This window comes from Mus pahari, chromosome 3, assembly GCF_900095145.1.
Source record: "Mus pahari chromosome 3, PAHARI_EIJ_v1.1, whole genome shotgun sequence".
In the NCBI taxonomy this organism is placed as follows: domain Eukaryota; kingdom Metazoa; phylum Chordata; class Mammalia; order Rodentia; family Muridae; genus Mus; species Mus pahari.
The window spans coordinates 128,813,129-128,830,213 of NC_034592.1; the positions used below are offsets into that span (position 1 = coordinate 128,813,129).

At 40.0% G+C, this 17,085-nt stretch overlaps 1 protein-coding gene across 4 annotated transcripts in view; it reads right to left on the bottom strand.

Moving 5' to 3' along the window:
* Ralgapa2 (Ral GTPase activating protein catalytic alpha subunit 2) overlaps window positions 1–17,085 on the bottom strand; it is a 270,234-nt gene that overhangs the window by 79,907 nt on the left and 173,242 nt on the right. For all 4 annotated transcript variants that reach the window (XM_029536075.1, XM_029536074.1, XM_029536073.1 and 1 more), the window contains 4 exons: window positions 15,804–15,875; window positions 9,959–10,082; window positions 8,927–9,082; window positions 2,532–2,690 (listed from right to left, as the gene is read on the bottom strand). In XM_029536075.1, the coding sequence (XP_029391935.1) occupies window positions 2,532–2,690; window positions 8,927–9,082; window positions 9,959–10,082; window positions 15,804–15,875 (511 nt within the window). The remainder of the gene's footprint in view (window positions 1–2,531; window positions 2,691–8,926; window positions 9,083–9,958; window positions 10,083–15,803; window positions 15,876–17,085) is intronic.

Sequence of the window (17,085 nt, forward strand, 5' to 3'; positions counted from 1 at the left end):
AATGATTTTTGTGGAGATTCCTAAAAGTGGACAAGGTTAAGCAAACCTTTGAGTACAAAGCCTTCAGTTCCACGGTAAGGAACCCTAGTTAAAAAGACTGGGGAATGGGTAAATTATTGCGCCAAATGGCTGAGAATTAATCTCTGCTGACTAGCTGTAATCTAACGAGGCGTCTGTGTCCCAGGGAGCCCGCAGCATGTCCCTGGCGGTATGTGCAGTGTGTCGAGTCTGCGTGGCACCCTTTGTCCTCGCTCACAGGCGGCCTTTCCCCTCATTGTCCATAATATCCTCATGCATCTGGGACGCGTGGAATGCATTCATACTAACAGACTTACCATTGTTTTCTCTCAGAAGCTTTGTTGAGCAAAGACTGCATCACGGTTACTGATAATTATATTGCTTAATTAATCAAGACAAAAAAAATTTGCAAATCATTGCCTGGTTGCCAAGCAAGGAGATAAAAAATGACAACAATACAAGCTGAAGCAATATAACAAAAGTAACAGCTATCTGATCAGAAATTCTTATATAATGAAGCTATTAATGCTAAATCGGTTAATGTTAGCATTGCTCCAGGTGTCTCTACTTAGATGCAAACAAAAAGGCTAACATTATGGATATAAAAGGCCAAATGTTGCCATGGATTCTGTAACCTGATAGAGAGGACAGCCTTTTCATTTGATTAGGGAATGCAATTTAAATACCAGGGACTGAAGCCAAACAAACAGACTTTCCCTCCGAAAGCCTCTTGCATTCACCCTGGGGTCAGTGGTTGGTGAACAAAAGGTCAGCTACACTTGCCCTGGAAATGTCTGGATTAATTTTATTACATTGTAATGGTTTGTACTTTAAATGTAGGGACAACACTAAGTTTTCAGTTTCCCATTATTCTCTTCTTCCCTTTAGGCTTTTTTGAGTTAAAATATTAAGAAACCAATTTTCTGAATTCATCTTGTCAGAATTGATGACCAAGTTTAAACATATTTTGTAGGAAAAATTTAAAAGTATATAAATAACTTTTTATGCATCTCATGCTATGTTGAGAAATGTCACTTTTGACACAGCAGAGTGAAATGAAATGCTTTTCATGGTCTCCATTCACTTTAAAAGTAAAGGGGACATTTAAAGGACATTCTGACATTTTAGAGGACTATCCTGAAGATGACCTAGTAAAACTAGTTCCACACTAATTATAAAAGAATTTTTAAAAAAAATTTTGAAAGCCAAAAGTACTAAGTCTATTACTTCTTTAAGATCAAAATTATCACTTTAACTCATATACATAATTCTGTCTTCATAGACAAACACAGATGTTAGCATTGAGCCATTAACTTACAGCACAAAACTGAAAACCTGCCATACACAGGAGTCTGAATCAAAGGAGCACAATATCTAATATAAATTCTGACCTCTTCTGTCTTTTATTTCATGAGATTTTCATAGATTGAGAGAGCCTACAATTGGAGAGTTAATAAATACGTTAAACTTAGAACTCTACTGATTTTACTATGATCGCAACTATATATAAAAAATCCTGATAGCAACCATAACTGCAACAATGGCTAACATGGAAACAGCTTTTACCCAGGTGCCAGGCAATGTCTGAAGCACTTTTCCACTTATTAGCACGTTTAATGCTAATATAACACCTTAGGTTACAAATCCGAATTAGAACACCAAATCTCATGATCTACTTTTTAAAGTTTAAAAACAATTTTCAGAATAATGCTGAGCCCCTCCAGGAGAATGATTTTGAGATGTAAAGAAATATTATATTTACTATCAGGCTGAAAACAAGTCTTTTTTTTTTTTTTTTCTTAAAGAAAGGCCCATACGCTTAATATATTTAATTTCAAAGCTAAGAAGCCTCTTCTTAATGAGTTAAAAACACAATATGTCAATACAGAGCAGCAGTATTAAAATACCAGTAGAGGCACAATGAGGACGGAAACTGCAGCTGATTAGTACACAGGACACAGACCATTGGATTGTTCCAGCCAGCCCCATGATCAATACCAATTGACATGGCTGAATTGATTCTCTAGCAAGGTGCTTTGATTGTTAATACTCATCATGTGGGCTTTGCTTCAGGGCACCAGTGTCTTTGTGGACATGTCCAGAATCCTTCAGGATTGACTGCAATCAGCACCAGTCAGGGCTCAGAGACCAATGCTCATCTGTCAGACAGAGCTGGATTGTAGACTCATGGTTTTCCCCAAATACTAAGTGAAAATGGAGTTCCATCAATTCTTACTATTATTAATAGTGTGCCCCAGTTAAAAATTATAATATTCTTGAAATTATAACACTTGAAAACATTAAAATTATTTAAAAACCCATATATTTTCTAACATAATTTTCAAATAATACAAAATGGAATTTTGTGCTTATGATTAGAGTTCTTTTGAATATCACAGTTCATATTAAATTCCCATTTAGCACACACAGTTATCTGTAACATTTATCAGGTTTTTGAGGACTGTGATTCCAATAGCAAATGAGGGGTCTGGGTGACAATGGAGGAAGCGTACCTCAGGCTTCTTCGTTATCGTGATAAAGAACATATGATTCTTCATTGGGTAAATAATGATGGAAACATCTCCAAAGGCTGTTGGGATAATACCCCTGCGGTAGTCCCTGGAGTGTTCAGACCAGACGATGTGGACCTCATCATTCCCCAGGTGACGGAGCTGCAACAGCAAATTGGCTCTTTATTAACTGAGGTGCTAACAACAGTTTATGAGGGGCTGTGGCTTACAAATTGAATTAGAAAACTCAGAGGCCAAAAACATTTTAGTCCAAACCAGGCTACTTCACTGATGATACTCAGGATTCAAAAATGTCCTATTCTGTAAAACTTTGCCCCACCTGCTAGGATGCCAGTTTGGTTCTAAGATCACACACAGAAGCTCCAAGGGCACATTCCAGTTGGATGGAGGAAAATGTCATTAAGGTCTCTTTTACCTAGAATTCTGTTTCTACACCAGTCCTATCCTATAGTGCTGAGAATGTTTCTCAACAACAACAAAAAATGACATCACTTTTTCTAGTCATTATTGCTTTAAAACTTTAAGCTTTCTTCTAATCAAGTGGTTATTAAGAAATAACAAAGTAAGATAACACAAGCTACTCCAACACAACTGTTGACATTCTGTAAGAAACTGGTGCTGAGATAAATTTTTGAGATAAAGATGGTAGGAAATTATATTTTAAGGAAATAAATATATTTAATTTAAATTAAAACTTAACTTTAGTGGGCATACTAGCATCTAGCATTTAAAGATGTCCAAAACAACAATATGAACTAACCAGTACCCCCTGAGCTTGTGTCTCTAGCTGCATATGTAGCAGAAGATGGCCTAATCGGCCATCACTGGGAAGAGAGGCCCCTTGGTCTTGCAAACTTTATATGACCCAGCACAAGGGAAGGCCTGGGCCAAGTAGTGGGAGTGGGTGGGTAGGGGAGCAGGGGNGGGGGGGGGGTATAGGGAACTTTCGGGACAGCATTTGAAATGTAAATAAAGAAAATAAAAAAAAAGTGGGAAAAAAAATAAAAAAGAAGTCTGCAAACTTTAAAAAAAAAATAAATAAAGATGTCCAAAGTACTCACATGAAATGATGTCTACCCTTCCTACAGACTTTGAGTAACTCCATCTTTACCTCATCTTACAAGAAGTAAGGAATTCTGCTCAGGAATGTTCTATCTGGCAAGTGCACAGAACAGCACCGGAGAGAGGGCCAGAGACGGTGGCCTCTACTCATGATGATCTAAGCCAGGGACATTCAACTTATCTATAATAGTATGTGGCATTTCAATGACACAGTATGTACACACTAAGACCTATACAATCAATTTATAATAAACAAAATCAGTCTCTCTCTCTCTCTCTCTCTCTCTCTCTCTCTCTCTCTCTCTCTCTCTCTCTCTCTCTGTAAATTTACAGTTTTATGTTCTGCTGCATTCAGTTGGACATTCCTGATCTCAGCTCACATTAAAAGCTATTTTACTGATATATCTCAAGTGGTTTAGCTCACTTATTTTGACACTTTATAAAGAAACTATGAACTCCAAAAAAACACAGACTCTTGGTGTCTTCAAGAAGGCCCTGGGAAGGCCTCAGAGACCCTTTACAAGCTCTTCTAGGGCAAGCCTTTGCTAGATGCAAGAACATCACTGATAAACTGCTCATGTGGTGAGCCTGCCAACCAAATCTGGCCATAGCTGTAAAGAAATCATTTGAGAAAGCCTAAAGCATAACTAAAAGGAACAGACACAGTGATGAGAATATCGGCCTGAACTAAAGTTCTAAAGTTCTGATGTGTGGCAGGGGCAAGGGCTTAGAAGTCTTGAGGGATGAGGTGTCTGCCTCAGAGCAGGGAATGCCACCAATATCAGGAATAAGAGACTAACCTTAAAAGCCCTTTAATAAAACTGATGCTACAGCAGAGCTTATGTTCTAGTTTTATCTTAAAAAAACAGTAAAAAGATACTCTGGAATAGTGTACATCTGAAGCATGTTGGCATAGATATTATTAATTTTTAGATGTGATTTGATCACAGAGACTACCCAAGATGACCCCCAACATGGCCTCTTTTCTAGTCATCAAGTTTCAAAGGAAGCTGTTTGTTGCAGTGCCTGCTTATTTTACACTCTATACTTCTGGAAGTGACTGAACACATCAATTATTTACAGAGACCTGCATCTGTACTTTTGTGCTTATGGTCTGAAGAGAGGCTCCAGAAAGACGTAGCTGTGGGAGCCCAGCACAAGCCACAACGTTCTGGAACTTAATGGAGTCAACAACTTTTGTAAACAAAAACATTATCCAGTGCATCTTTCTTCTTCTCCTCCTCCTCCTCCTCACTCAATCATACCCCACACAAGTATTAAAGGTTCAAAAGGCAGCTGGCAAAAAAGAAAAACCAAATACAGTCAACCTAGCTCTAACACAAAGGTTTTGTTTTCTTTCTAAGGAGCCAAGCTTGCACAGCTGATGGGGCCTCTCAAGTCCCACTTTTCTGTCCTTTGTTCTTTCAGCAGTACTGACGATGGGACCTAGAGTCTTATGCACGCACAGTGCTCTACACTGCTATTCTGAGCTACAGTCGGGCCCTATTCTTTGAGACACTACCGACTCCTGCCTGCCTGCCTTTCTCATTTCTAACTCAACAGCCAAAGACCTTGGAGCAGTGTTTTGCTACTTAGTCCATCTGCAGTGACAGCATTCGAATTAGGGTTTGCCAATGAGACAAGACGGACAGGTTTCTGTGGTAAATGGGGATTAGATCTAATTGAAACTTTGGGATTACAGCAATAGGAGCTAATAACTGTAAGAAGTAGGGCTACCCTCAAGTTCAGCTTACAGCCCTCATCCTCCAAAGAGAGTTGACCCTATACCCTTCTTGTTATGATGTTGGCAGAAGCAACATAATGGAGACAATCCACTTACCAGACACTGTTCAACCTTGCAGCTACCACACAATGCCAGACCTAATACCAACAGACTCTCCTTTTCAACCACAAGGGCAGGGTACAGCACTTACTCTGATACACTGATTGCTGAAATTTTGCAGTTGCTCTGTTCCTTTCTAAATTGTGTTATTCAATTATATAACCCAAGTAAACCTCTCCTAATTTTATTTGCATCAGTATTCTAAGAAAACTCCAGCATTAGGAGAGCAATCCACACTAATTGACCCTTCCTCCCTCTGTGGCAATTCTGCAATTATGGAAAAACTACTTTTGTAATATTCACTCAGAGCTGCTTTCAGTGTCATGCACCTTAGATTTTTGGACATGTTACAGTTTAATTAACTAAACCACAAAACCAAGAGCTAAGGCCACGGGAACCATTGGCTGGTACAGCTGGAAAAGTACAAAACTTACACCCTCTTGTGCCTATGATATGAATCCAAGGACATTAAACAAATGAAACTGATGTGGACAAACTAATGACAACAGAACATAGCATAGTTACCCAAATCATAGCATAAGGAAATATTCTGGAAACCTAAAATGGCGCTCAATTCAAAGGGGATTTCAATAAAGAGATGCCAGTTTGAGAGTTTTACAGAACTTTGATTTTTATAGGCCTGTAAGTTAAAAACCCACCCACAGGTTTGCTCAGGGACAAGCCAACTTGACTGGAGGTATGTGACTTCAGGAGGAGATGATGCCTCCCTAGAAGGGAGCTGCATTCACGTTAGCTCCTACTTCCACTATACAGTAGATTCCAGAAGGCCTCAAGGCTTACCATGCTTAGAACAAACAGGCTCTTAAGCCTCAAGAAATCAATCCCATGTCCTGCTCTCCCCAGTCCTGACTGACAGAGTTCTAAAGCCCCTCTGCCTGAGCTGTGCTGCCTGCTGCTGCCAGGCTGCACGCCTGCACGCCACTGGTGACACTGGTCATGGTCCACACCTAATAGGCTGACCTCCTTTCCCGACTAATTGCATTACATCGCCAGCTGGCTCCAGAAGGAGTCGTCTGTTTGATTGAAGAATCTGGGCTCCTCAGCGGGCCGGCTGCTACTTTTACTAAGTAACAGTCAGGCCTGACATCCCCATTGTTCAGCTGACAGTGTGCCCATCCTAAAATCTAAGTTTTATTTGTAAATTAACCAAGAAACTTCCTGCCAGAACAGAGCTGCTTAGAGACTGATAATGTGGGCCTTTCATCCCCTTTCACTCTACTGTATCACTGCCAATTTGTTTTTCATGTGGCTGGCCAGCCTGAGGCTATAAAAGCCTTGTAAGACATAAGTGCAATTATAGTCCTGGAGTCAAATGAATTGGACAAATCCAATAGCACAGCTCTGTCCCCACTCTGCAAACCCCTACAGCAGTTAGATTAGCTGTGAAAAATCTAATCTAGCTAGAGCTAACAAATTTCTGCAGTGAAGGATCAAGAGTTCAGTATGGGGTTGCAACCACATTGCGGGATTGAAAAAGTCCCCCCATGACAGGGGCAGAACAGCGCATGAATCACTTTAGAAATCTGCAGCTCATTTTTAAGCTGTTAGGGACAATTTAGCTGGAGTAAGTCAAGGAACCGGGGGCTGCTGTTCCATGACTGATTTTTTTCTGCCTAACTGTGAGACATCCTGGTAAAGAGGGTTTATCGTTAATGATGCTAAATCTTAGAGCTGCAAAAGGTTTCAGCTGCATTTTGAATATTACAGTGGGGAATCTCCCATACATACTAAGCCTTGGGACATTATTTACAGTAGCATTATGTCAAGAAAATAGTATAAAAACAAAATAAAAAGCCTTTCTACTTAAGTAATCCTTCAAAACAGTTTATATGTAAATCTGTCTTTAACACTATAATTGTCAATCATGAAAAATTATGAATATGGGAATAATATGCAGAGTATGAAGACATTTACAAGGTACCCCAAGTTTTATAAAACATGTGAATACAGCCTGGGGTCTTGGTAAAGCAACTCCAGATTCTAGAATACCAGTGAGCTACCAGATAGCAGGGTCCTCCTTTCTATGAGCACTACAGCGATCAGAACCCAAGCTGGCAGGCAGGCAGCTCCTTCACACCTGTGGGAACCAGCACATGGCTAGCACTCCCACTAGCTGTGAGGTTCCCAGCCCAGGGAGGCCAAGGCAGTATGCAGGGCTATGCTGGTGAAAGGCTGCTGAATTTCTGAATGCAAATTGTACTTTATGCATCTGAGACACTTGATCACTATGGAAATTGTCTGTGACCCGAGTTCTGATGATGTCTCACATACACTGTTGTTCATCATGTATGCAGTCCAGACATCTGTGGCTACAGTAGTAAAAAGGCAAAACCGGAGACAAAAGAAATGAAGCAGATACAGTAGGGCCTATGAGCTAAGATCAATCATCTGGCTAATGGGGCAGGGGAAAAACAATCAATTACATCAGTGGACAATGACAAGGGCTGATGGCCAGAGAGTTCCTACCAGGTATCCGGTTAAGCAATTTTTCTGGAATTGTCTCACTTACTTGACTCAACAGTACTGTGCTAATGGCTCCCATTTTCAATCTTATTTAATTCAGGAAAACTAGAGGTATAAGCTGGTAAAACAATTAAGACACACACTTGAGCCTTGGCTGGCCCTAGCTCTAACCATGCCACCACACTCCCAATGTACAGTCTTCATACTTGAGATACTACCCTCAGTTCCTTACATCTGTGCTGTTAGTGGAGAGTGGGTGTCAAATTGGAATGTAGGCACTGTCACCACAACCCACAGGGAAAGCACAGTTGCTTTAGGATGCTATCTATGTTCATCTAGAAACTTACAGGAGTGGTTTTCTTACTATACTACATTTTTCTCCCATTAATGTGTTCCTCATCCAAAACGAGGTTTTTTTTTTTGTTTGTTTGTTTGTTTTGTTTTGTTTTAAGTAAACATTCTATAGGCTGCGGAGTTCAAGGCCCTGCTTCTTTGGTGGAGTTCCTTTGGGAGCATCAGGGAGAGCAAAGGGATAGCATTTGAGATGGGACATCTGGGCAACAAAATATCTTCAGGTAGGGTCACTGTGACAAACACTGGCAACCTTGGGGGTGGTGTGTGTGTGTGTGGGGGGGGAGCCTTATCAGCATTTTTTTTTTTTTTTTGGTCAAAAATGGCTATTATGTGTTGTGGCCTTTGCCAAACATGAGGTAAAATTATTGTTTCTCAGGTAATTAACATGAAAGAAGATCCAAAAGTAGCCACACTATTGACCCTTTTTCTTCCTAGTCTTTAACCTTAGGCCTTAAGGTTGTGCTAAGTTAGTGGTTTAGATTCACTGCAACTGTAGCCAGAGGAAGAGGACACTGATTTTGAACCCTGGAAAAGCAGCCTCAGCATACTGCCAGGGCTTGGTCACCATCCAGACCCAGAGAGCCTCACTTACACACGAGTGCAGTGAGGTGTTGTCCCTGAGAAGCGCCCTTACCTTTTTGGTGAGCGAATCATCTGAATCTGATGGCATCCTAGTGGAAACGTGGAAAATTACTTCCACAGTTGAGGTAGCATAGTAAGGGGCTGTCTGTCCAGTGCTGCCATTGCGCTGAAGACCACCCATAAACCCACAGTGGGTTGAGAGATCCACCTGATGAAGGTCACAGAGCAAAAGGTGAGGGTCAAAAGTGAGTTAATCTTATTCATTAGGCAGGAGTATGAACAATTTTCATTTAAATATATTTCATTCTGATTACAAACAAATATAAGGTAGACAAAATTAATTTTTAAAGAAAGAAATGAACATAAAAACAAAAACTGGTCTGCAACCATGCTATGTGAAAACCACTATCAAAATGTAAGGAGGGCCTGCCTCAGCAGTTCAGTGCTTGCCTGGCACATGCAAAGACCTGGCTATGATCCCAGGACATGCTACAGCATATACAGACCAAAGACACAACCCCCCTCCGCCCCCCACACCATATACCTTTCCCACCCACACCACTTTTCAGATTCTACGGATATGCTTTCCTTTGGGTTTATGTTCACTGGAGGCAGGTATGTGCCTCTGTGTATATATCTGTTAGTTGAACTTTCAGTAAGAAAACCTGGATTCTTGTCATTCATTCTGGACTTGTGCATTAGAAAACTGCAGTGACAGCCAAAGACATTCTAGTTCCAGTTCCTCACTTTATCCAGGTCTTCCTTCAAGTTTCTTTTAGCAAGCCATTGCATATTTTCTCAACCCCCTCCCAGTGGCCACTCTTGTCTTCTTTTGTTACAAACTGCAGCTCTGAGCCTATATGACTATACAGTTCTTAAACTAAGCTAATGAAAAGATATTAAGGGGAAGCAAAGATCCACACATAGAATAGTAAAATAAAGCAAACAGATTTTAAGGTCAGTGCAGTCTTCAAGAATTCTATGAATGCTACATTTGAATGTGAAGATATAACTAAGAACATATACAACTCATATCTCAGAAATACTGATAGTCAGCAACCACATAATGAATGAATTTAATTACCTCCCATCCAAGACCAGCAACAAAGTCTTCATATGCTTGGCTTCCTCTTTCATTGGCTAGAATGGAACACTTGTCTTCTTGACCTTCAGCAATATAAAACACTGCAATCTTATGGGTCTCGCGGCTATAAATATTTAAATTTAAAGGAGTTAGAACGTGTGTGTGTGTGTGTGTGTGTGTGTGTGTGTGTGTGTGTGTGTGGTGTGTGTGTATGTGTGTGTGTGTGTGTGTGTTTAGTTTTGTTTTACTGTTATGGCCAGCATGACTCCTAATGGCACTCAGTAAGTGTCAGTCACTATTCTATAGTGGTTGATGCATGAACTTATTTGAATTCTGCAAGTCCAATTCCATGAGAAAACCAGTGTTATTACTGTATCATCTGCTTTGCAGAGGTGACCAAAAGGAGACACAAGGTTAAAGAAGTAGGAAACTTCACTTCAGACACTAAAACAGTAGCTATCAGAGTACATTATCCACCGGGCTCTTTCCATGCTTGGTGATGAACATTGTCCTCTAAAGCATTCCAAGTAGACACGTATTGTGGCTAGGTATCAATTGGAGCTTTCAGGCATTGCTAAGTCTTTATGAAATATGGAAACACTTAGGTATTTTCTTTGTGAAAGGATGTGTTCTGACTATTGTGAGGATACCGTATATGATGTACAGTTGTTCTTCATGGAGTCTTTTGGATACTTTTGGATCTATAAGCTCTTTATTTACTTGCTCCATGACAGATTTGTGGTAGTTTCCTGTTAAATCATGTAAACATGATTTGTACTTTGAAGAAAGGAGTCCTGTCTTCCCTGCCCCCCTCCTTTTTTTTTTTTTTTTTTTAGTATTTGGTGCATAGTGTGGGCTCAGCTAAGTCTCTGTTAAACTGACCAGATACATGACAGTATATCTGAATGTGTAAGGGCTAGGAATGTATTAAAATAACCAGAATCCATCCTACCAAGCTATTTGGTGATAGTTTGGAGATAAAAGCTCAAGTGTTGTTCAGATGAAGCTTAATCAAGAGCCACTCCTTTGACAGCACCAGTTCATGAGTTTTATTCTACTGTAGCCTCCATGGTAAAAGAATTAGATCCCCACTTCCGGGGCAGTCCCACCCTTCTCACATTTGCATTACATCATGAAAGCACTGCATAGGAAAAAGCATCAAGTGCTTCAGCAATGCGGAAATGTTTCTATTGTCTAATTATTTAATATCTCAACACTGTAATATGATTAGACATCCAAATTGGTAGATCTGGACTCCATATTTTAACAAATTCTCAAATATTTCCTTCTTCATGGTTATTTTTCTACTTATTAAGCAAAGCTAATGGAAGCTAAACTAAAATGTTATATAAATCACTGGAGGAGGCACATTCTCTCCTATTCATTAGCTAGCTGCTCATCCCCTTATCATTCTCATGGAACAAATACACATAAAGAAAAATCAGAAAACAAAGAAAAAGAATAAAAAGAACAACTCTCAACTGGAACATGTAAACAAACAACATGGCTGCACCACTGTAGGAAATGGAAAGAGATGCTGTAAAGAGGATACATTTTTTGGTAGTGATGGACCCTACAGAGAGTGCAAAATCTTTTCAAGACCTTAGGGAATGTAGAAACTGCCATACCATTTACTAGACAGGCAGGGGACAACAAGAAGGGCCCCTTACAACCTGACTGGCTTATCACAAGAACTATAATAATTTGACAACTTGGATGATGGTAACAGACATACCAAAAGGCGGTTTCAACGAAAGAACTCTCTGCAACTATCTTTACATCTTAAAAGTCTTTAGCATTCAGTTTACAAAAATCTCCAACCTTCGGTTTCTCTGAAATACATCAGTGTTTATCTATAAAGCCCAGGACTATTCCATCCTGGGTTCTTACATCCTCATTAACTCAGTGTAGGAACACAAAAAGCTAAGCCTAAATGAAGGAGGACTGACTGATGTGGGTATGAGGAAAGGTGACCTTTAGTTGTAAACACTCATCAAATTTCACATCCTCCAAAATATTAGCACTGCAGAGAGCCTGCTAGGATGCAGACACTGTGCCTGGCCTTATTAGCGCCAGGCTTTTGAAATGGTAATTACAACATCAACAGCACTTCATATCTACAAGCTGCACAACCAGTGCATGAAGAGGCAGGTAATTCAGGAACACACACACACACACACACACACACACACACACACACACACACACACATATATATATATATATATATATATATATATATATATATATATATATATATAAAATCAACAAGGTCATCTTCCTCCTTAGAATGCATTTTTTCTTTATTACTAGGAATAGACCAGAAAAGTTCTGTTTTCTTATGCTGTCAGATTTTAAAAACCAAACAAAGGAAAACATGACTTTACCATTTCCTTCACCACAAAGTGGCAAGAAGCCCTGAGTGATTTGAATGTACAGCCATCACACACAGTATACAGACCTTAGCGAAAGATTACTTTTCCTTAAAACATGTGAAAAAGGCACTGTGTCCCCCACAACAGTGATATAAATTGGTACCAGGAATAAATAAAAATGTCCTGAAAGTTGAGGGACAAGATGTGTTCTTGCATGGTATCAGATCAATCTATGACACAGGCCAGATGTCCCTACAGGTGAAGAGCCCCAGATGGAGTTCAGGTTTTTAAAAGACAATCTCGAAAAATATCCTTTCCCATTAAATAAATTGATGTGCATTTAGAGGCCAAGACACCAGACATAAGTCCAGGAGTTGGGGTTTTAAGTGAAGGTTAATCAAAGGGCAGAAGATTGCCAATCAGCTACCCAAAGCCATATTTTACTGCAACAGCACCCCAGGGAGCTAATTTGATTGCACCTCATGCAACTAAAGTACATTAACATTCAACAAATTGGCTACAATTACAAGATACCAGTGCATTCACTTAACACTGGAGAAGCAGGGAGCAATTCAGTGTATGCTAGAAAAGCTGCGATTGGGGTCCAAATGATTGTTTAGCATGGAAGGACCAGAGGGAGTAAGGCAAGTGCCCAAGTCCTTCAGAAATCCCTCATGGAATTTCCAGAGGGCTCAGCCTTTGTCCTGGAGAAAGAAAGGAGAGGTAGAATGAAGGGAGGAATAGCAATATCAGGGTCTAAAACAGTTCTTACATGGTTTTGAAATTTAAATTAAGCTTTACTTGAACCAAGAAATGAAAACATTTACAATACTGAGCTGCAGGATCTGCCCTGAGGATAGTTTCAATTACAACTACAAATGAATCATTTAAACCTGTATACTTTCTTTTACTTCGTGATACTAAAATGCTTAGCACTCTCTAGAGCACTAGAGTTACTAGGAGAAAAGGCCATCACACCACCTTCTGCAGGTGGAATCAGGCTCACAACAGCCACCCTCCCACATTTCCAGCACCCAGAAAGCACACAAAAAATAGTATATGCTTCAATATGTGTGTGGCTTTAAGAAGCTATGAATGATGAGAAGGATATATGGGAAAGGAGAAAAAAAAAATCTAAGGACTTTTGATTCCCACAAATGGTCTATATGAATTAATGTATCTTAATTCTACGTGCTTCTAAAAGAGTGAAAGGACACAGAGCTATAAGTGAGCCTAATGTGATTTTATCTGCTGAGTCCTTAGTGAGAGACCAGAAGGTAGACAGGCTCCCTGCTAGGCAGACAAACAGGAAGAGGAGCTAGAGAATAAAGATGGTGAATTTCCAAGCTGGTCAGCTTCTTCCTCAGCTTCCTGACTGGAGAGAAAAGCCTGACAGCTGTCTCCTGTCAGCAGGCCCACTACTAAGGAACTGGCTCAACAAGTTCCAGGCTAGATCAGGACCTGCCACACAACAGTTATGAACCAATCAATCATTCTGTCTGTCTTCAAACTAACTGACCCTAAAGTAGGGGAGGAAAACCCTTCAGAGGTTTAAAACCCCCAGCTCTAGAGAAGGTATTAGACTTCCGCCTTCCACGTCCTTCCTCTGCTTTGGAGAGAGCCTTTTTCTCTGTGAGTCTGCTATGTGTGAGTTTCCTCACCCCCAATAAATATCTTTCTTCAACTGCTGGTTCTGTCTGTGGTGCCTGAGGTTTCTCTGCTGCTACCTGTTGCACTTTAGATTTTCTAGCCCTTTAATTCTTTGACAGAAAACAAACAAACAAACAAAGAACACCCAATTAAGGCCCCTAGATTGTATCATTTGTGTTTGTGACACAAAGATATTTCTATTAAGTCCTCTTAAAGGTGTGTGAATGTGTGTGTGTGTGTTTGTGTGTGCATGCTATTTTAATTTCAGGTAGAGTTCACTATGTGACTGGATGTTGCTGTCATAAATAGGTTCAAGTATTAAAACCATAAAAAAAAAATCATAGTTACAAACCTGATATGCAAATAATACTGACTTGAGCCAAGCATTTACTTAAGAATAAACAATAAAACCACAAGAAAGTCACCTGAACACAAATGATAGTGAAAATACTTGCTTAGAAAACAGCATGGCACTGACACACAAACATAAAGGCCAATGGATGAGAACTCAAAACAAACTCATTCAGGTGCAACCACTGATATTTAACAGTGATTCCAAACATACAGAAGGGCAAAAAACCGACTGTTTAATGTGTAGAAGAATGAAATTGGTTCCCCATTTCTCATCTGATATCAAAACAGACTAAAGACCTACATTTTAAAGCTGGGCATGTTGGCTCATGACTTTAATACCAGCACTTGGAGAAGCAGAGGCAGGTGCAAGTTGGATATCTGAGCTTGAGGCCAGCCTGGTCTAAAGATCGAGTTCCAGGATAGCCAGGGCTACATAGAGAAACCCTGTCTCAAACTAAAAACAAACAAAAAGACCTATATTTTAGACTGAAGCTGGTAGAGTAAAACAGGGAAACTACTTCTACACAAAAGAGTAGACAGGGATTTCCTGAGAGCAGAGGAAATAATTCCAAGAACTAGCAAATGGTATTACTTAAATTAAAAAGCTTCTGCACAGCAAGAGAGAAAATCACCAGCCTGAAGAGACAACTATAGAATGAGAAAAATAAAAAAAAACTTTGACAACTAATGTAAGGGCCTGATAGTCACGACACATAAAGAACTGCAAAATTGAACACCAAACCCCAACTCATCAAATCAACAACTAGTGTAAGGAACAGAATGGTTCTTAAAAGAAGAAATACAAGTGGCCTACAAATAATTTTAAGTGCCCAGTATCTTTAGCCACCACAGAAATGACAACTAAATTTGCCTTAAGATTCTATCTCATCTCAGTCAGAGTGGCTGTCATCAACTAAATGCAGGGTAGGATTTGGAAGTGCCTTACTCGGCTGATGGGAAGATACAGTGCAACCACTGAAGAACTCACTCCCACGTCGACAGCTCCCAACACACATACATATAAACAACACTAAACAGACCCAAAAGGTTATGCATGCATGTACACACACACCTTTAAGAGAACCTAACAACAATATCTTTTAATGCATATACACAATGATGTTATTCATGAAAAAGAGGCCATGAAGTTAAAACAGAACAAGATATGAGATTTTTTTTTAACTTTTTGATTAAAGAAAGCTTATGATCTTAGCTACTTGGGGGTTGAGGCAGGAGAATTACATATTTGAGGCCTACCTGGGCTAAAAAGTATGTTGAAGGTCAGCCTGGGCAACTTAAGAGTCCCTGTCTCAACAAAACAGAATGGAAAACACCAAACCAAACCACAACAGATTGTGGGCTACAGAAACACTCTGGGTTTCTCTGTGGGTACTTTTTTTTTTCCCTGAAAGTGTATTTGATACCATGTTCTCACAAAGTTAGACAAGAAGAGATATTTCACATACCACTGACGCGAGTCCAGATTCTTTAGCTCTCTCAATAATTTTGAATTTTTCTTCAACAAATGAAAATTCTTCCTGCATGGGAAAAAAGGTATGCAAGAAGAAATCATGTGACCACAGACCCACCTTTGCTATTTTGTAATCTAATACCAAACATAGCCATTGCGGTGGTTTGAATAGGAATGACCCCCATAGGCTTATGTATTTGGATGCTTGGACATTAGGGACTGGCACTATTAGGAAGTGTAGTCTTGAGCCTTATTGAGGAAGGTGTGGCCTTGTGGTATGAAGTGTGTCACTGGGGGTAGGCTTTGGGGTTTTTGAAACTCAGGTCCAGGGTCTCTTCCTTTCTGCTGTCTGAGTATCCAGATGTAGAATTCTCAGCTACCTCTCTAACCCCATGTCTGCCTGTATGTTGTTATGTTTCCCACCATGATTACAATAGACTAAACCTCTGAACCTGTAAACGAGCCCCAATTACATGCTTTCTTTTATAAGTGTTTTCATGGTCATAACTTCTCTTCACAGCATAGTAACACTAAGATAGCCCTTGTTGTTGTTGTTATTGTTTTTTCGAGGCAGGGTTTCTCTGTATAGCCCTGGCTGTCCTGGAACTCACTNTGTAAACCAGGATGGCCTCTAACTCAGAAATCTGCCTGTCTCTGCCTCCCGAGTGTTGGGATTAAAGGCGTGCGCCACCACGCCCGGCTAAGATAGCCCTTATTGATCCATGTACAATCTCCTTCACTGAAGAACTGTGACAGATCTTGTAGAAGTTTGAATGAGATTTCCCTTTCCCCAATATTCTTGTGTATTTGAATACTTGTTCCCTACTTGGTGGTCCTATTTGAGTAAATTTAGGAAATGTGGCCTGGTTGGAAGAAGCCTGACACTGGGAGCAGGCTTTGAAGTTTCAGAAGCCACATGCCACTTCTAGTGCACACTCTTTGCTTCCTACTATCAGTAGGAGAGATGAGTTCTCAGCTGTGGTCCAGCTGCCATTTCTGTCACCTGCTGTCCCTGCCATTATGGATCCTCAGCACCTGGAACCGTGTGTCCAAAATAAGCTTGTTCTTCTATAAGCTGCCTTTTTCATAGTGTTTTATCATAGCAAAAGAAAAGTAACTAATTCAGAAGCTTTCAAAATGAGCCCAATTTTCCTTGAGTATACAGAAATATAACAATTCCCCTGGCATCTAGTGACACTAGAAAGCTCTTTAGTCAACGAGCACATCCCTCGTGTGCAAGTGCTTGCGTCTATACTCAATACCAGTTCTGTGACTAC